The following is a 21591-nucleotide window of genomic DNA, read 5'->3' as shown; positions in this document are numbered from 1 at the left end:
AAAACTCTTTTAGCTTTAGATGTACGTTTACCACTAGGTATTATGATAGTAATCACAGCAACATTTCACTAACAATGTTATTTAAGTACTAACTTGAACACAATACTATTCTATAAGGTTAATTTTAATTTAAATTTACTTATGTAATCAGCCTTTTTTAAATTCCGAAATTAAATTATCAAAATATTGTAGTCTGCCAGCATTATATTTTAAGAAGCAATCTAATGACAAAATCTGACCTTAATATTAATAATATTTTCTTGTAAGTTAAAACTTATTTAAATCAACTCGTTACAATATAATTTAATCATCATCAGGATTTAGTAAACTTGCATGATATGGTTCAAAGCAAGATGGGCAAAGAGGAGGTTTATCAGAACAGCCTTTACAACGATAACTCGTTTCCTTTCGTATCTTTTTTTGTGTACAAAATTTGCATTTCAAAAATGCAAATTTTTTTGTAGTTCCAGGTCGTGCAGGCATTTGTTCTGGCCAGTGACCTTGAATTACACTCCCATCATTATCGGGTATATTAGCAGTGCATGTCGTCGTGGGTCGGAATCGCCTGTTATCGTGAATACTGGACGTCTTTATCAAGTCGCTTCCCTTCAAATTTTTGTCCAGCCCAATAAATTCCTGTATCAGTTCTTCTCGGTAGTTTATGTACGAGTACAAGCTTGAATTATTTTTTTTATATTTTCTATAAAGAAAAAAGGCGTTCCACACTACAATGTCCATCATGTAAAATATTACTTTCTTGTACCATCTGATGGTTTTTCGGGGACAAGAATAGTAAGATACCATCTGATCACAACGATCAATGCCAGACATGTTTCTGTTATATGTATCAACTTCGGCAGGCTTTAAACGGGATTTGCCAAATCTGTTTGAAACTTCTATAATCGAGGGATGAACTTTAGTTGTAACCATCAGGACAGGGCGTTTATCTTTCCAATTGGAAACATATACCTTGTTTTTGCGAGCCCATACATGCTCGCCTTTTTTCAATTTTTTTGTCGTAATAAATTTAGGATTATCTTTACGACTCTTACGTAAGGTGCCGGTGCTATGAGTGTTCAAATCAAGCAATTTCTGTGACAACTTTACAGAGTTATAATAGTTGTCCATGAATAAGTGATGACCACGAAGCAAATATGGCCGCATCAACCTTAATACTAGTTTTTCTGTCTTAGATTCATCGCCATCCATATTCTGATTTGTTGTTTCCTTACCAGAGTACATCAATATATTGAGTACATAGCCATCAAACGTAGTAAGTTCATAGAATTTAATTCCGTATCGGGCTTTTTTTGACTTTATATATTGTCGAAAATGTAGCCGACCCCGAAATAGAAGTAGGGACTCATCTAATGACAAATTCTCGCCTGCACTATATATTTTTCTGAAGTTAATAGTCAACATATCTATGAATTTTATAATCTTCTGTTGTCCTTTAGCCTCCAATTCCGATGCATATAGACAGCGTAATAATTGTTCATACCGTCGCCCTGACATAGTGTAGGTAAAGATCGGATGATAATACATTGCTTTGGTTAAAGTAAAAAGGTTCCTTTGTTTAGGACATTTTATATGACCTTTCAGAAGGCTAAGTCCTAGAAATTTCAGCATTTCTTCATAATTGGTTTCACGAAAGACAGCTTTGCGGCTATATCTTGTATGTGGTTTGTTAGTTTGGCACAAAGATTTACCATAATTATTAGTACATATTACCAGATATTCAACGAAATTCCGTGGAAAAACAAGATGAAAAAAGTCCATAACATTTTCTATGTTATCAATGTTTACTTGAATAGGAGAAGCAGCGTTATCAAAATTAAAATCAGGTATATCGGTCACCGTGTCAGACCAACCTTCTACTACTGAAGGTATCTCAGCAGATGTCCTGGGAGCATGACTGATTGGGCTAGTAAGCTGATCAGAAATATCTGGTGAATTGGGGCGATCATCTTGATTTATAAGCCGATCGTTTGACGATAAAGGAATGCCAGATGACGTCGCCTCCGAAACATGAAGGTTTTGGGTAACTGAAATATTCTCATTCCGTTGTTCGTCCTCGGAAGGGCAAAATGTTTTTTCACTATCATCCGAATCACTAGACGAAGAAGACTCACCAGATGAGTTACTAGCGTGTTTTTGTGGGCGGCGTCCAGCAGCATCGTCAGAACTCAACGACTCGTCGCCTGAAGGATAGTAGTCCTTGTCGGACCCGTATTCCCCATCATCAGCATATGGATCTTCACTAGATTCCGGAGTTTCAACTTCATTGAACAATTCTAACAACCGTTTTTGTTCCCTTTCGTACGGATCTCCAGGCGCCATCTGCAGATAAATTCATTATTGTTTCAATACCAAAAAACCGCATTCAAAACAAGCAACTACTAATATTAGAAGCACAATTACCTTATACGTAAGTTACATGAATTGAATTTGAATGTTTCGATAAATAAAAACACAAAAATACGTTGATAACTTAGCACTCGAACCGTTATTTGCGCGCGAAAGTATGAGGTGACACTAATCCTCCCGCCGACGCGCACTACGTGACTAAATGTATGAAAACACGACGCCCACGAGCGTACTGTGCGGGGAGAGGGGTACCGGAATTCTGTCAATGTGTGTGTAACTTGACATGTTGTAGAACTATGTACGATGACAGTAGGAAAGCCGCATTACTTTTGCGGTGACATTACAACATGTTCTTCCTTGTAAAAGTATTGAAAATCAAACGCCGTCAGACGTACTGCCGTGACACGAGTAATAACTATGACATCTACAGGCGTTCTGTCGTATCATTATTTACTATCTGAACGTCCGTGGACGTTACTGTCCACCAACGTGTTAATTATCCCTAATTCAGTCAGAACCTATAGCTAAATGTCTATATTTTATGAATCTGTAGAAAAATATTTAAAGAAATAATTAAAAAACTGACATTTTTGTCTATGGAAACTTTGACTTCATACAGAATTACTCAGCGGACAAGTTTAGGTTACGTTGACAACACTGTTCTCGGCCATTTTGTCAGTTGTAGAAAGTTGACGCGTGTATTTTACAGAAAGCGTGGAAAAGACTAATAACTACCTAAAAATAAGGTTAAAAGGTATGTTACTTTTTGTGTAATTCTTCTCTGAACAGATGCATGTCGCATGTCCCACCAGTCACGCAAAAAGATACTAAAAGTTGTGTTCCTAACCTCAAATATGACTTCATGAATGCAGTTTTTTCCAGAAGTAACAATAAACACGTGGTGTACTATTCTAACGTGTTTTTATATAGATAAAATGATCATATTATGGTTTCGAGACGGTTTTGAAATATGTCCCACCAGTCACATGTGACTGGTGGGACTCTCGCTCACAATTGATTTAAAGCGGGATTTTGTTTGGATGCTGCTGATTGTAGCTTTATTTTCTGTTCTAACCTAAAATGGAATAGTGTAAGCTTCTTTTTGCATATAACATGAATGTTAACTGGGCGATAGTTTGCTTATTTTCAGATAACTTTGATCTTAACTTGAATTCATGCTTTTGCTTAACTTAAACGTTGACTGGGTGATTGTTTGCTTACTTTAGATGAATGCCGCAGAGAGAAAGAGGAAATCTCGAGAGAAGATGAAGAAGGACAAGGATAAATGGAACTTAGTCCAAGAAAAACAAAAAGAGTGGGATAGAAAACGGAGAGAAAAAAATAGACGTGAATGTGACGAAAATGATAAAAAGGGAGAATCTTTGAGAGAAAAAGAAAGGTTACGTAAAAGAAAGCAAAGAGAAAATAAAAAAATAGCACTAGGTATTAAGAAAAGCAGTTCAGCGCTAGGGTCTTACAAATCCTTGAATACTTTAAAAAAAGCAGTCGTAAAAGCTAAGAAAGCTCTTCCTCAGTGTCCCACTAAACAGACAGCAGTTCTGTGGCACATGATGAAGGACATTATGCCGCAAATGGTTGAACTGCACGAGAAGAGTGACAATAATAGAAGCACACCTATTACAGATGAAATTAAGAAAAAAGTTGAAGGTTTCTACGAAAAAGATGACATCAGCCGTGCTTCTCCAAATAGAAAAGATACAATGTCGGTAAAAGATTTGCAGTCAGGTAAACGTACTCACGTAGCTAAGAGGCACATGATGATGACAATTGCTGAAGCGTATTCGTTGTTCTTGATTGACAACCCTGATATAAAACTCGGTAAGAGCAAATTTTTTGAATTCAGACCCTTGCATGTGAGACCAATGAACGAAATGCCACACAATGTTTGTATGTGTATTCATCATGCAAACTACAACTTTCTGCTAGAAGCTTTAAAAAAGATTATGCCAACACTTCCGACTTCTTCTACAGAATTTCTAAAAACTATAACTTGTGACATATCAAACGAAAAGTGTATGACTGGTAAATGTTTGAACTGTTACGAAATATCAGATATTCTTCCTCTAACATTAGATACAACACTGAAAGTAGCATGGAAACAGTGGCAATCAGTCGAAAAAAGATGTCAAATAACAAATGCTACAGGAACCGTAAAAGATCTTATCAAAGAACTCGATAGCAAAACATTAAAATTCAAGTTCCATGTTTTTGCAAAAAACGAACAATCTCAATACTTTGATACAAAAATTAAAGAAAGTACGCAGGAAGAAGTAGTACTGCAAATCGACTTCGCAGAAAACTTCGCAATTCTAAATCAAGATGAAATTCAGTCTGCACATTGGAGCCATCTTCAAGTGACTCTGTTTACGGGATGTGCATGGGCTAACCAAGGCCAAGAAAAGCATTCATATGTTATTGTGAGCAACGAATTAATTCACGATAAATATTCTGTATGGCTGTTTATAAAAAAAATTATTGATGATTTAAAATCTCGGTTTGCGAACCTTAAGAAAGTCACAATTTGCTCTGATGGATGTGCTGCACAATTTAAAAATCGATTTACTTTGTCGACCCTGTGCTACTCTAGATTGGACTGGGGTGTTGAAATCACTTGGAGTTTTTTTGCCTCTGGCCATGGTAAGGGGGCAGTTGACGGCATCGGAGCAACAGCAAAAAGAACACTTTGGTCTGCTATAATGACAAGAAAAGCAGTAATTGAAAATAGCTGGGACTGTTACAAATACTTAGTATCAAAAGATATCAATCGATTGCATATTCTCTTTATTGCTGTTGGTGATATTGAAGAACATCGAGAAAACCTTGACGAAAGATGGCAACTCATTAAACCGATCCCATATATACAGACACACCACCATTTTAAATCCCAAGGAAACAAATGCATCATTTATGCCCTGACTGCAACATCTTCTCAGTCCGAAAAGGTTCTGATGGTCCAAGAAGGAAAGTTAAGTTACTCTGATGTATACTCTAGTCACAGTGAACAGGAACTGAACATTGATCCAAAAGAAATGCTTGGGCAAAGTGAAAATGCAAAAATCGATTCAGAAACTGCAAGTTCCCAAAGCATTTCAAATGCAAAAGATATCAAGAATGGAACTAACGTCATAGTTAAATTAGAGGCAAAAGGAAGAACAGGTCAAATGAAAGAGCACAGATATGTAGCAAGCAGTGTGTCAAAATGAAAAAGAAGAAGACGGAGAAATAATTGTTATGTTTTTAAAACCGACTCCAGGCAATGAACCAAATCTTTTCGCCATAGACGAAACTGATGTATCATATGTCCATGTAGATCAAATAATTGAAATCCTTCCTGATCCCTTAATAAAGCAGTTGGGAGATCGAATATTCTACAAATTTCCAGAAAATCTTAACATTTTTGAAAAATATTAATAGGTTTAAGGATCTTTTGAACAAGGCATGTTCGTTTTCTTTTATTTTAGTTGTGAACAAAAGGTTTCATTTATTTTTGTTAATAATAACTAGAGTTTATTGAGATTTTGTTATTAAAATTTCCTTATTTCTCTTATTTGCATTATTTTTGTTTGTAGTTGCTGTTTTTTTATACTGTTCAGTAAAATTTAGAAATAACGAGATTAATAATGTTAAAAACGATAATAAAACTGATTTTAATAAGCAACTATTTTCACATATTTTGTACTTGTCCCACCAGTCACAAAGACCTGTCCCACCAGTCACAATTTCAAATATTTTTTTTATTGTTCCTATGAAGGTTATCAGTCTAATTTTTAATGAAAACGAAAGCATATAGTATATATTTTACAACACAGAAAAAACAGATTTGAAAATTAAGTGGTTTGGCTGAAATTCGTCATTGAGTGCACAAAGGTAGAAGGGAGGGATTTTTCAGTGTCCCACCAGTCACATTCATTTAAATAAAATTTACAAAGAATTTATTAACTGTTTGGTTTTCTTTTTAATGGGATTTGATGCATTAGTTATTTATCTAGGTGTTAAATGTATATTTCACTATTTTGTAAGTTCCGATGATATAGTTATAACTCAAAGTAGGTCAAATTCTGGAGTCAAATGTCCCACCAGTCACAATGGAATGCCCCTTAATTGAGTGCCGTCTACCTGCGTTCTTTTAAAAATGGGTAATATTGACATGGAATTGTTAATAAGTTTGGTTGAAAATAGGCCTGTACTGTGGGACAAAACCCAAGAGTGCTATAAAAATAGACAGTCGAGTTTTGCCGCTTGGAGAGAAATTTGTCTTGCGTTAAATGAAGGTTTTGAAACGATGTCCGAGAAAGAAAAAAATGATTTTGGTAAGTAACATTTTATTTTCATTATTTTTATGCATGTTGATTTTGCCATGGTACACGCCCTACTGGTGACATAAAATACTCTGCATATTTGTTACGAATCATATTTGCTGTTACATTACCTCGTGTTGAATGGGAACGAGGCAAATGGCATAGAGTAGACACCATGTGTGAACTAGCAGTGTCAGTAGCATTATTAGCAATACCCTCTACTTTATGAATTATGTTTTGTAATAAGCAGCATGTTTTTACAATGTTAACAGCAGTATCTGTTGAAACATTTAATGGTCTATGCAAAATCCTCCATTTATTGGATAAAATACCAAATGTGCATTCGACGTAGCGTCGCGCTCTTGTGAGACGATAATTGAAAATTTTTTTTATTGAGTCAAGTTGATGCCCACCGTAAGGACGAAGTACGTGTTGATGTAAAGCGAAAGCTTCATCAGCAACAAATACATAAGGTAACTCACTGCCTGCACCTGGCAACTGCTTAGGTCGAGGAATATTTAATTTATCGCCTACTATTCTTTTTCAAAATTCTGTTTCTTTAAATACTGCTGAATCGCATTCTTTGCCGTAGGCTCCAACATCAATAAAAACAAAATTATAGTTTGTGTCTACCACAGCCATTAATACTATTGATAAATAGTGCTTGTAGTTGAAAAACATTGATCCACTTTCTTCTGGCTTGATGATTCTAATATGTTTTCCATCAATGGCTCCCAAGCAATGAGGAAAATTTGCATTGGTCTCGAAATTTTTTGCTATTATTAACCATTCGTCTTCCGATGGTAGTTTCATATAAATTGGAGAAAGGGTTTCCCACAATGCTTCAAATACTTCTTGTACAATACAGCTGATAGTTTTTATACCCATTCTGAAACTGTAATGTAGATCACTAAATGTGTTCCCTGCAGCTAAATATCTGTAACAATTTTTTCTTTTTTAGGCAAAGATATCATAAAAAAATGGAACAATGCAAGAGATAACTGGATGAAATATCACAAAAAAGTTAAGGAATGTAAATCCGGCTCTGGTGCAAAAAGTCTACGAAAATATAAATTCTACGATCAAATGCTCTTTTTGTGTAAAATTGTGACTCGCCGAACAACGGAAGCAAGTATTACATCAGAAAAAAACATCACACAATCTCACAACAAAGAAACTGACTCACAAACCAATAATGACCCTACCGCACCAGCCAATACTACCAATTTAACAAAAACAAGCAAGAAGAGAAAGACAGACTGTAGCGAAGTTGATCGACAAATGCTTACTTTAATTAAATCAGTTGAAGATGAAGACAAGAGTAAGAGTATGTGTTTTTTCAAAGGTATTGCTCCGATTGTAGACAAGTATAGTGATGACGATTATGTTGAATTCCAATATGAAGTCATTAAAGTTATGAGAAATTTAACTCGGAGAAATCAAGCGTCCATGCAGCAGCAAAATTACAATTACAATATTAATCGAGGCTACACTACGGCTACACCCGACTACAGGATACACGAATATCAACCAACACAACCAATTCCATCGACATCCAGGATGCCCTATGAATATCAGCCAACACAACTCATTCCATCCACATCCAGGATGCCTCAAGAACTCATGCAGCAAGATGATTCCCAATCTTCAATTATTACTGAATTAAGTTCAATCACATCGCCTGATTACGATTTCGATTTTTCTAAAACTCCTTAATTTATTTTTTGAGTATAATAAAACAATTACTACCTACTAAATTTTGTTTTAATTAATACAGGTAATCAATCCCCTTTTCTATAATTTGAAATTGAACATCTCTTTAACATACCTTATCGTAACGGCTAATCTCTCTGCCGGGGAAATAGATTTACGCATGTCAGTATCCTCGTGTCTTATTTTATCATATATGGCTGTTAATAATAGTTGAAAGGTTTCTTTCTTCATCCGAAAATAATTGTAAAATTTAGTTTCATCTTCTTCCAACTGCGTAAAAAGAGTTTGAAATGCACCATATTTTTCCCTTTCCAATAATATAGGATGCACCCACGATGACCTTTTACGTTTTTCTATTTCTTTTTGTTTCTTCTTGTACAAATAGTAGGCCAATACGAGTTTTTTTTTCTTATTATTCGACATTTCACACGTGTGTAATCTCTGACTACCAGTTCAAAACTAACGCATATAGACGGCAGTCCATCCATCCGGTAAAAAAATATGTATACAAGGATAGCCGTTTATTGACGGTCCGTTATCCGGTGAAAAAAACGGACGTCTACAAGTCCTCTAAAGGACTGTGAAACCGTCGAGGCCTTCCTCACCCCCGTAAACGTATTCAAGCGTTTGGAACATATCACGGATGAGGACGCGCTGACGAGCTTACCTATGATTCTGAAGGATGATGCAGCGAAATGGTGGCAAGGCGCCAAGTGTTCTGTCACACGGTGGGCTGACTTTGAAGACGCACTCAGAGTGGCTTTCGCGCCGAAGAAGCCAGAATATGTTATATACATGGAGATCTATGGTGAAAAGCAGACACTGGACATACCTACTGACACATTTGTAACCACCGAGCTTGTTTTTTTCGGAGCTGCCAAAGCTCGAACAACTTACGGTGAAGCAACAGTTAGACATCGTTTATGGACTTCTAAACCTACACATTCGGGATAAAGTACCTAGAGACGGGATAAAATCATTTGACGATCTATTACACCAAGCATTGGGCATCGAAGTATTGATCAAAGATAAGCTACAACCACAGCTGCGGCTCCAGGTACCTCTTCTCCTTCCGATGTCAAGTTCTCCTGTTATGGTTGCGGTACTCCAGGTGCAATTGCAAACTATGCTCTGCAAAACTAGTAGAGATAAGCAATAAAAAAGGCAACCTGGGCTTCTGCTCAATAAACATCCAAAGAGAAAACCATTCAAGGCCAATGGTATTCCTCAAAGTAAATGGTCACGATGGAAAGGCATACATAAATACAGGTGCCAAATTAAATGTGGCGTCATTTGAGTTATTTCAGACCCTAAAGGCAGCAAGGTCAAACTTTCAACGAAGAGGAGGTGAACATAACCTTTGCGGATAGAGTCGTGAGAAGGCGAAAAGTCCTATTTTTCTCCGCTAATGTTGAAGTGTGTGGACGGACGACCGAAACAACATTCATTGCTCTTCCACAGTCAACCGAAAATAGGACTCGACTAGGAATCAACTTTCTACAACGAAGGCACTACTTGGACGCGCCAGAGGAATACGAGCTGTACCCGGAGCAGTTTGTCATCTTCAAAGATGCACAAGAGCCGTGGACTCCACCAAGGAGGTCTGATGAAGTAACGCGACCACAAATAGACGTCGTGCCGATCGGCTTGAAACCATCTAAGAGAAAACTGCAATCCTCTACAACAGTTGATAAAGAGAAGGCTGTATCATCAACCTATAAGCTGGTTCCCATCGATCTTCCTCCAAAACTTAGCAACACCGAGACCAACTAACGGCCGATTCCAATAAACGATCTCAAACCATTTTTACTAATCTGAGTTTAAGTTTGCAATCTAAATTTTAGAGAAACCGTTTCAATAACTGAACCATAGATTGATTATGCAATCCAAAACTGCAAGCGATCCGTCAGAGGCACCAATCCGGATTCGAACGGTTTTCGGATCGTCCTCCGTTTGAAAATGGCAGTTGATGGGTTTCAATAACCAATCTTTTGACTTTGACAAATCTTATTTGAGTTATCTATGATCCAAATTTGCAATCCCTGACATTTAGTGGTTTCCGTTGCGATCTTTTTTTCTTTATTACTTTTCATCAATTGGGTACTTCACCTTTATAAATTTTATCACCTTATTTACTTTAATCACCTTAACATCAATCCGGCATTCAATTGTAAAAAATGTACAGTGACAGTGAAAGTGACTTGGAGTTAGAAGTGTTAGAACAGCTTTCAGATTGGGATGATGACGAACTTCTTCCGGCGCCTCGTAAAAGTTTTACGCGGATCAACCACTTGCGCTTACTAAATGAAGCTGAATTTACATTTAGATTTAGAATCAATAAAACTGCGGTAGAGTTACTTTTATCAGAAATTATGCCATTTATAAAAGTAGCCTCAAAGCGGTAAGTAAACAATGTCTCAATATCTATTGTTGTCCTTTGTGCGTTGTACTATTGCCAGTTATCAATAATACATTTATGAGGATTAATCATAAAACAATATTTATTGTTTCCAGAAATAATGGGGTTTCACCGCTTCACCAGCTATTGCTGACTCTTCGATTCTATGCATTAGGCACAATGCTTATTGCTGTAGGAGACTTTGTAGGGGTGTCAAAGTCAACAGCGTGCAGAATTGTTCAAAATATATCGAAATCAATTGCAAAGTTATATAACAAGTACATTTATATGCACCAAAACAGTGTTAATAAGTTTTACCAAATAGCACATTTCCCACGTGTTCTTGGTGTAATAGATCGGACTCATATACGTATACAGTCTCCAAGTTAGTAAATATATTTATAGTTTAAAAAAGGTACTTTTTTAGAAAAGATTTATAGGTTTGTTTTTCAGTGCAAGCAATTGGTGAAGAATTCAGGAATAGAAAAGGTTACTTTTCTTTAAACGTTCAGGCTGTATGTGATGCAGATTTGAGACTGATTAATGTAGTAGCTCGTTGGCCTGGTTCTGTTCATGATGCTACTATCTTTAACAATTCTGTTTTGAGAGGCAAGTAACAATTAAATATTGGATTCTAGTTTTAAAATTCATAGCCTTGCGATAATTCCAAATACATACATATGTACATGGATTTTTATCTCGCCTATATATTTATTCTTTTCAGCTCAGTGTGACATTGGGACCTTTGGCAACCGCTGGTTACTTGGTGATAGTGCCTATCCCAATAGAGCATATTTACTAACACCAGTTTTAAATCGAAGTAATAGTTCAGAACAAAAATACAATGATGCTCATATTGCAACAAGGAATCTAATTGAACGGTACTACAAATACTTTTTTATTTTCTACCTACACTTCTATAAAAATCAAATATAAGTTGTTGTTAATGTTATACTAATAAAAAACTTATTTTCAGTACTTTTGGTGTATGGAAGCGTCGTTTCCCAGTTATCTTTTTGCCTCTGCGCTTGTCACTTGCAAATGTTCAAGCAGTTATAATAGCAACAGCAGTTCTACACAATATCTGTAGAAAATACAACATGCAAGAAATGCCTTCAGAAGTAGAATTGCCAGCAAGCCTAGTAACAGATCCTTCTGTTGCAGACACTCAATCTTAAGCTCTGGGATTGCAAGATATTGTTGAAAGGAATGAGCTTATAAATGGATATTTTTCGACTTTGTAAGAGGAATTCAATATTATTGATGATTTTTTAGTTTCTAATGTATAAATAAAGTATAGTATAAATTATTTTAATGGTATTAGTATTATTTTCTAATTAATAAAATTAAATTTCCTAAGTTGTCAGTAATATTTAGCTGTTATTATTTTAATAAACTAATTTTTATTTGTAAGCTTAGTTGTTAAGCATTGTATTTTTTTAGAATTTTTTAATATTATTAATGTTACTTTGCCATTTCATATACTATATTAAGGTACTTACTCTATCTGTTTTGTGTGTAACCGTGGTTATGGTCTGTTAGTGAGTAAGGTGACCAGAGCTCGTGGAGGGGATTGGGGATTGGGTCGACAACACGCTTGCGATGCTTCTAGTGTTGCAAACGTCTATAAGCTACGGTAATCGCTTACCATCAGGTAAGATGTACGCTTATTGTTGACCTAGTGACATAAAAAAAAATATTTTGAATATACATATTTAATAGCTTTTAAAAGCTCATCAAATGGATCTAAATGATAAATATATCGACGCCCCCGGGGAATAAAGTCGTAAAGTGCTATTACCACTGTTTTAATGTTTTTGCATTTTCGGCATCTATAGGTAGTAATACATCTTCTGATTTTTTTTTAGATTTTTTTTTTTTAAATCCATTAAGTTATAACAATTTACATTTTTATTCTTCGGAAATCAAATCACAATTATAACCCATAATAATATCGTAGTCATATAATACGGAACGAACATCTGTCTCAATAAGCTGGTAAGACGTTTTACCATTTTATTCCCGTAAATAAGTTGATGATTAATTTCTGTAACACACGTTACCGCAAAACGTTCGGTAAGTGTTGGTCGGTAAACGTACATTACTACTTTATTATTAGCTTAATTTTCGATACAATTTCACGTAAACATGATTTACAAATTTCATTACGAATTTTAAGTGATGTATTCGTGTGATACTATTTTTTTCTCTTTCTAGTAGTAGAGTAATTGGCTATTATTGTCTTTTTTACTCAGAATGCGACAGGTTCTTTCATGTTACAGTGCGTGAGCGACTTGGCCATACATTTTAGTCAATCATTACATAATTTGATGTTGTCGTGAGCGTTGGGTTATAATATTATAAATTGTTTATAAACATTATTAATTACTCGATCTTAATAAAATTGAAGATTGTGTGACACTGAATTGCTTGAGATATTATATACAATGGCAACTTGGCGTAAAGGATCACGAGCCAAAAGGATTCTTAAAATGGTTGACGAATGGGAAAGTGGTAAGTATTTTTTTTAATTCTAAATATTTATTGAAATAGTGACGAAATTATCCTTTCACAAATTACCAAGTACTTACGTGTTTTTAGGTACAGTCAATACATTGCAGTTCAAAAACCGCCCTTATTGCTTACGTAATAAAGATACTATCAATGTTAAAATGTTTCTACTGACGTGACGTTAACTGTACTATTATGACCATTGATTCATTCTATGAATGCAAAAACGAAAGCGTTTCAGATGAATACAATATTTATTAGCATAGGGATCATAATTATTTGCATTGAATTTAGCAGAAAATCTGTCTGACGTCTGACTTGTATTGGTTGCGGGTTCGATTCTCACACGAGACAAAATTTTGTGTGAGTCATAAAAGGTTGCTCTTAGTTTGGGCGTAATTCATATCCGTGATTTAATAATTGTTTGTATAATCCTCCACAGGATTATAATTTTCCTAGAGTCGATTTAATTAAGCATATATTGTTGACTCGATGTGAATTGACTAATTAACCGCAATAGTAGCGTAGTGTTACTTTTAAGGTAGTAGGATCGCGCATTGTAGGTATTGGGTTTTACAGTAGAGGAGGACCGAAGGAAGGTTAGGTACTGGGCCTCTGGTAGCCCACTCACCGATTAATTTTATTTCGATATGGTGTGATGGTATCCCCAGTCGAGCTGCCCCATTCATGGTAGCATTCCAGCCTGACTTTAATACCATTATGAATTTGTTAATAACGATTTAAATTTATTCATTTCAGAGGATGAACATAATAATCTTGAAAAAAATGACATTCTTCCTCGTGATGATAAAGCAGCAAAAGATTTAAAAAGTATACCTGCTCAATTTGAATAAAATTGGTAAGTTGGTTGTATTTTATGATTTTAATTTTTATATCTTCATTTTATTTATTTTAGATAAACCAACGACTTCTTATACTGGAAAAGGTGACAATAAACAAGAACCATCTCTTGATATATTTGAACTACGAACAGTAAACCTTAATCTTGAAAATTCCGCTGAAAAAGACTTGCCATCGAGTTCAGGAAGAAATGATTATAATATAGACATCATTAATGAACGGGTTATAAGAACACCATCATCAATCTCGAACTTTTCACATATTTTAGACAATATTGATTTTATTGCTTCGCCAGATGGTTACATTATTCACGCTAATTGTGATTTCAATGTCACTACTTTAGACTCAGTTGAAAGAAACTTTGATGAAACTTTGAAACCCATTGAAAATAATGAAGATATTGTTATACAATCACCTTATAAATCCGTTGAAGATTCCACCATTATTGCAGAGTCTCGAGTCGATGAAAGTAATGACAATATTAATCTGAGTAAGACTTTAACGCCCCAGGATAGATCTATATTAAGCCCTTATGATATAGTTATAACTTTAAGTAGAGATGGAAGCCCAACGCAATATGATTTATTCGAGAATGATGATTCTGAGAAAACGCAAATATTAGTTACATCTGAACCAGAATCACGAACATTATCTACAGTTTCAGTATCAGGATCTTTACCAAGTAGTTCCGTGGAATCTATTGATGATGATGATGGTTCTCTCTGTATAAAAAAATTAACCCGTAAGCGATGTCGAAATAAAAAAGATTGGATAGCCAATAAATGTAAAAGATTAAAAAATTCTGGCCAAGCTTATGTTGGATGTCATTCTAAAAAGCAGTACCCTGCAAAATCAGTAGGGCCTTCTTGTAAATGTAAATTGAAATGTGGTGAAACCTTTTCTTTTGAAATTAGGAATGATATTATGCGAAAATTTTATAAACTTGGTAACCGTGAGCTTCAATGGCAGTATATCAGTAAATATGTAACTTCAGAATCTGTGAAAAAACTTCAAATTATTCGGAATAATAATCGTACTCAAACTATTAGTTATTATTTGCCATTAGAAAGTGACAAAGTACGTGTATGTAAGGTATTTTTCCTTAATACTTTACAAATATCCGAAAAAACTGTTTATACTGCTATAGAAAAGAACGGTAGTGATTTTGACAAAATGGACAATAGGGGTAAACATAACAATCGACCACGCAAAATGTCAGTTCCAACAGAAGAGAGTATAATTTCACACATAAAATTATTTCCAACAAAAGAATCACACTATCTCAGAAAATCTTCTAAAAGAAAATATTTATGTGAAACCTTAAACATTTCAAAAATGTACCGTTTATATACAGATTGGTTTAAAAAACAGACAGACGAACATTATAGTGATGTTCAGATGGCTACTAAAAGACAGTACGAGACTATATTTAATACAAAATTTAATTATTCTTTTTTTCATCCTAAGAAAGATTTATGTAGTACTTGCACGCTTTATGAACAAGCTGAAGGCGAGATCAAAAAATCTTTAACAGATAAATACATAAAACATATCAATAATAAAGAAAGGATTCGTGAAATCAAAAATTCTGAAAAGGAAAATTTTGGTGCTAACTCTACTCTGGCTATATTTGATTTAGAAAAGGTTTTGGGCGTACCTCAGTCAGAAGTAGGGATATTTCACTATAAGCGGAAGTATCCCGTTTATAACTTCATCGTTTTTGATGCGACAAGAAAAAAGGGATACTGTTACATGTGGCATGCGCAAATTGCTAAAAGAGGATCAATAGAGATAGGTAGCTGTCTATACAATTTCATTGAGGAACAACACAATAAACAAATAAATAAAATTTCATTTTATTCCGATGGCTGCGCAGGACAAAATAAAAATCGATTCGTGTTTGCACTTTATCTGTATGCTGCTATTAAATTCAAGTTGGAGATTACTCATAGGTTTTTTGAATCAGGTCACAGCCAAAACGAAGGTGATTCTATGCACGCATGCATAGAACGAGCCCTAAAAAATAAAAAAATTTATACACCTGACCAACTTTATGGTTTAGTAATGAATGCTAAACAAACTGGTGAAAAATACAATGTGAAAGAAATGAGACAAACTGACTTTTACGACTTAAAAAAATTAATTACCGGACAAAATTGGTTAAAGGATTCAAATGGAATAAAAATATATTGGTCAAAGATCAAACAAATAAAAGTATGTTACACAAACCCGCATTCACTTTACTATAAATATGAATATGATGGAGATTTTAACGAATTAATAGTTACAACATCAATATCTACTAAAAACACACGAAAACGAAAAACTAACGCAACAACTTCATCTGTCGCCGATGTGATTTTAGAACCAGCATATACCGGTCCAGTTCCAATTTCCAAAGCTCTGCACGAAGATCTGCAGAGTCTTTGTAGGATTAACGCCATACCTCACAATTATCACAGTTTTTACAACTCATTGTTAAGTACAATTACTGAAGTAGTTCCTGATGAAGATGACTCTGAAAATGAATGACTGTAATGATGTCTCATTAAAGTTATTCCGGTTGATTGGGTATTATTACAAAAATAATAATTATTATTAATTTCCTAAAATAAAGATTATGTTGATTATGTTTATTATTTTTTTATTATACACAATAAGTACAGCTGACTATGAAAACTTTACCTAGAAGTACGATGACAGAGGCCAACAGTAACAAGTAACAATAATAACAGTCAAAATTAATGAAAGTTACAATATATTACGATGTTCAGGTTCAGTATATTCATACAAAAACATAGTCGTTATAGAGCTATACTAAAAAAGTTGGTGGTAACTTTTACAAGAACAAAGTTGTATTAGTTTATTACAATTTCATTTCATTCGTGTAAATACTGTAGAAGAGTATCGTAATGCATGCAAATAGTTTTCATTACATTACAACTTCACGGGAATAAAATGGTTATGTGCCGTTACTTAGTAAATATTTAATATAAAAATCAGTATTACACATTTTTGGCGATAACTTTAAAAGTACACGTGATACTTAATTTATTTTTATAGCTACATGTTACATAAAAAATGCTGAAAATAATGATGTATAATACAATATTATAGCCCATTTAGGAGACGCGATATAACAGAAAAACTGTTTTTTGCTCGTCCTGTAAAATTTAATTTTCTCTATTACCACTTTATTCCCCGGGGGCGTCGATATATCCGCTTCCTCCATGAGTACTCTGCAAGCCAAAGAGTAAAGTCCAATTTATATTGTGCTTGCCTGAAATGTTTTTTTAAACCCCTCCACTGACTCTCGATTCTCTGGGTGTGTGTCCCGTCTGGTGCCACAAATTTGTGAATTGGATCACTATGGTTAACTGTTTTATGTATGTATCCGTGTTCAGCAAGACTTGTATAAGCTCTCCATGAGTCGGTATGAATGATGGAACCTTCTGCAACATGTTATAAGTGGCACCAATATCTCTGCTGATCTTTCGTTATCGGGACACACTTCAAGCCTAAGGTCATCACTACCATTCTGGATCATTCCAATGATCCAGTGGCCTTCAATCTGTCGCCCACGATTGTATTTTCTCCTGCCACACTTTGATTCATCAATCTGCACAATTTTATTAGGGCCCCCTATCTTTCCATCGACCGTTTGATTATTTATTTCATAGATAGCAATGACCTCTCTGCAATAGTTAATCCAATCAGCGACTGTGCTGCTGGAAATTACTGGACTATCCCTACGCGCTAATTGTTTTCTTGTTTGATGGTAAGACAGTCCTTCACTAAATGAATACATAATGTGAAAAATGGAAGTGAAAGGCAATCTCACCTCTTCAAACCATGTCCGTACAGCACGCGACACAACTTTTGACTTGCAATTGCGCTTCGTGCACTTAAATTTGCCAATTTGACCGGTACTTGTCCCATAAATAGCCATTGGTTTCCGGTGGTATGGACATATCTTTTTTGTCGGAATGAGACCCTGCTCCTCAGCAAATTTTACACATTGATCATGTGTACCTAGCGTTGTATATATGGTATACCAATTCCACATAGATCTGAAATAAATTAAAATATAATTGAAATGAGATTGCAGCTGCGTTGATGTCAAAAAATTGTACTCATAAATTGCACAATAAAGTCAAACAATACCTATTTTTTTTACGATAACTTTAATAAAAACACTTTATAACCTCACTAAAACATAACTTCATGACTCAAATAAATTGAAAATCCAGGTAAAGCTTTAGATTAGGTAAAACCGAATTTCGGGACCGTGGGGGGAAGGGGGGGAGAGGGTGGGGAACGCTACCCCTGGTACCACTTTCATACCTCAGAACCCCATGGTTATGGAGATATCCATGGTTAAAGTTTTGAGGTTAGAAGAAGAATTTCGAAAGTTAGAGGAACGCTTGGCTCCGGCGCTGCGGGAAGTGCAGCCCTTCCGCCCTTGCGTGCGAAAGCACGCTCACTCATGCTACGTTCCGCAGCGGAGGTGAGGGCTGCCCTCCCTCCGCGCCTCCGCGGCACAAAAAACACTCTAGAGGTAGGACAGACCAAGACCACGTGGACAGTGGGGTGCTCCGATTCGGTTTTGGGTATTTTTCGAATTTCTAAACCTATATTCTAGCACGCAATGTTACTAATTTTATTAGAATATTATGTCTGACGCGTTATTTTGTTTAAAAGTGTCGATTTGTCACACAATGCAAACAGTACGAGCTCAAAGGTATTATAATAGCTTTAAATTCTTCTTCTAACCTCAAAACTTTAACCATGGATATCTCCATAACCATGAGGTTTTGAGGTGTGACAGTGTTACCTTGTATAGATTCCCCTACACCCTCCACCCTCCACACCCATAAAACCCCATAATTCGGTTTTTCTAATTCGGTTTTACCTAGTCTAGATCTTAGCCTAAAGCAAGTACATAAATACATAATCTATAATACAAGATACTGACCTTAATGTTGTTCATCCTAATTAATGTATTGCGTTTGCGAGATTTTTTTTTAAATTTTCCCACTTCAAACGCAGTTGTTGAGGTGTACGGTGGCATGATGCAACAACTGCTTTAAATTGGTCGGCGATGCGTTTCCATTCCTCTGTTTTCATTTTGTTGGTGGTAGCATTGGTAGCGACCAACATAATATGTACTATAAATCTTAATATATTTTGTTGTAAATGAATAAACAAAGGTACCAGTAAATATCCAAACACAAGAAAACAAGCAAAGAGCGCGGTGTAATACGGAGAGTTCTTTCGATTGAGCTTTGAAGTAGACTTGTGTAACTCATGAGTGAGTGATACAAATGAAACATATCTTTTCAAGTGAGCTAGTCTCTCATCAGCTCACTTACGTTTCAAATATATCTCCAGCTCACTAGTCTTATGATTCATTTTCGAGAGACTGACGTACTGAGCGGGAGTAAACGAGACTGAGCTAGTGAGCCACTCGATCGGACGATGGCGTTTATCATGCGAAAGAGATAGATAGTTAGTTATGGCTCTGTATCTTTTCGATTCATATTTCACAAGGTCATAGACTCAATCGTCTTGCTTTGAACAAGCGAAAAAGTATTTTTTTACCACTACAGTGGGTTGACAATTGTTCATCACAGAATAAAAATTGGACATTTTTTTCTTTCATAATTTACGTAGTGAATTCAAATGGTATCAGCGCCGACAAGATTATAATAAAATATTTCGAACCAGGGCACACCTTCATGTCAGCCGACTCTTTCCACCACAGGGTGGAATTGTCAATGAAACGCATGAAAAATAAAATATATGATTTTGCAGACTTTTCTCAGGCAGTTAGTTCTGCAGGAAAAAACGTAAAGCTGAAAGAGATGACTGTACAAGATTTTTATGAGTGGGAGGATTACACAACCCAGTATAAGTTGTTTCGAATGAGACCGCGCCCATATATAAGTGAAATGGTCGAAGTAGAAGTCAATAGAGGCAGTTTTGATTTGACATACAAAACAGGATTCAATAAAGATCCTATCACTACTAGCATAATAGGAAATAAAATTTTAAAAACTGGAGTATTGCCGCCACCGACGAAGAAAACTGCTCCAGACGGTATCTCTACAAACAAAAAAGATAATATTTTGAAATCTTTCGAAAATATTATACCGCAAAATAGAATGTCCTTTTGGAGAGAACTCCCCACTGACTGATTAGAATTCATAGAACACGTCTCTTTTTTAACATTTTTTTAATGATTATAAATTTAAATAATAAAAGACTTTATAAGTGCACTTTGATTCGTTTTTTTTATTTTTAAAAATATGTATTTTATTTGACTGAAAATCCATATCCTTTTGTATACAAGAATGTTAGATAAAAAGCTAACCAAAAGGCGGCAACTCAATTCTTAAGTTTGTAATTACTAAGCGGTGTAGCAGTAACTCATGGTTATGGCGTTTCCATCGATATTTTACATATTTTAACTATTATGACAGAAAACATGCCTAATATTATACATAAATTACATTTAATAACCAAAAATAACAATAGATAAATTAACAAAAAACCTAATTTTACAAAACATCAATTATCTCTAAACTAGCTTTCACTGAGATACCGCTTTTGTGCTTAGTAGGGCAGTGTTGTAGTTGACGAATCAATGGTGCTTTTCAGAGGGAGACTGCTTTTCAAGCGGTATATACCTTCTAAGGCCCACGAATAAGGGCTAAATTATAAGCTTTCTGTTGAGGGCTATGTATGGTCATATGAAATATATGACGGGCAGAGCAAAAAGATTGAAGGTCTTGATTTGTCTGGAAGTATTGTTGACTGGCGGAAGAACTTCTTGATGAGGGTAGACTAGTTGTGACAGACAACTACTATACAAGTTTGTTACTTGCAGACTATTTAAAACAGAGAAATACCGATTTACTAGGCACAATCAACAAGAAAAGAAAAGGATTACCCAAAGAAGTTACCGAGGCGAAACTGTATAAAGGAGAAGTGGCTGCAATGCAAAAGAAAAACACGACTATCATTAAATGGCACGATAAGCGTGATGTTTGTGTGCTTTCAACTTGCCATGGTCACAAAATAAAGATGTCCAAAGGAAGAAATCCAATATTGAAACCGGTGATGGTGCTTAATTATAACGCAAAAAAGAAGGAAGAGGAAAGAAAGAGGGACACTTACATCCGTTAGATAAAGGTGATGTACCATTGTCTACGTATCATATAGATCATCTTGGTCCACTTCAACAAATAAGAATTACAAGTATATTTTAACGATTGTTGACGGTTTTAGCAAGTTTACGTGCATTTATCCAGTTAAAACATTAACAACCGAAGAGACTTTTAGCAAACTAACATTACAGCAACAAACATTTGGAGCACCACACAGAATCATATTCAATAGAAATGCTGCATTCACGTCGAA

General features: G+C 35.2%; 2 protein-coding genes, 1 long non-coding RNA gene and 1 pseudogene across 3 annotated transcripts; 2 read left to right on the top strand and 2 right to left on the bottom strand.

Moving 5' to 3' along the window:
* Positions 1–303: 303 nt before the first annotated feature.
* On the bottom strand, positions 304–2340 carry LOC123667321 (piggyBac transposable element-derived protein 4-like). The gene has a single exon (XM_045601271.1). It carries the CDS (start codon positions 2338–2340, stop codon positions 304–306), a length of 2037 nt encoding a protein of 678 aa, XP_045457227.1.
* Positions 2341–2877: 537 nt separating this feature from the next.
* On the top strand, positions 2878–3751 carry LOC123666791. Its single transcript, XR_006745329.1, has 2 exons — positions 2878–3121; positions 3594–3751. It is a non-coding gene; the product is annotated as an uncharacterized LOC123666791 (long non-coding RNA).
* A 3478-nt stretch (positions 3752–7229) lies between these two features.
* On the bottom strand, positions 7230–7574 carry LOC123667320. The gene has a single exon (XM_045601270.1). It carries the CDS (start codon positions 7572–7574, stop codon positions 7230–7232), a length of 345 nt encoding a protein of 114 aa, XP_045457226.1.
* A 3002-nt stretch (positions 7575–10576) lies between these two features.
* On the top strand, positions 10577–12112 carry LOC123667319 (annotated as a pseudogene).
* The last annotated feature ends 9479 nt before the right edge of the window (positions 12113–21591 follow it).

Source organism: Melitaea cinxia, chromosome 27 (assembly GCF_905220565.1).
Source record: "Melitaea cinxia chromosome 27, ilMelCinx1.1, whole genome shotgun sequence".
Taxonomy (NCBI): Eukaryota; Metazoa; Arthropoda; class Insecta; order Lepidoptera; family Nymphalidae; genus Melitaea; species Melitaea cinxia.
The sequence above is the reverse complement of the archived record's forward strand: the minus strand, read 5'-3'. Positions and strand labels throughout refer to the sequence as shown.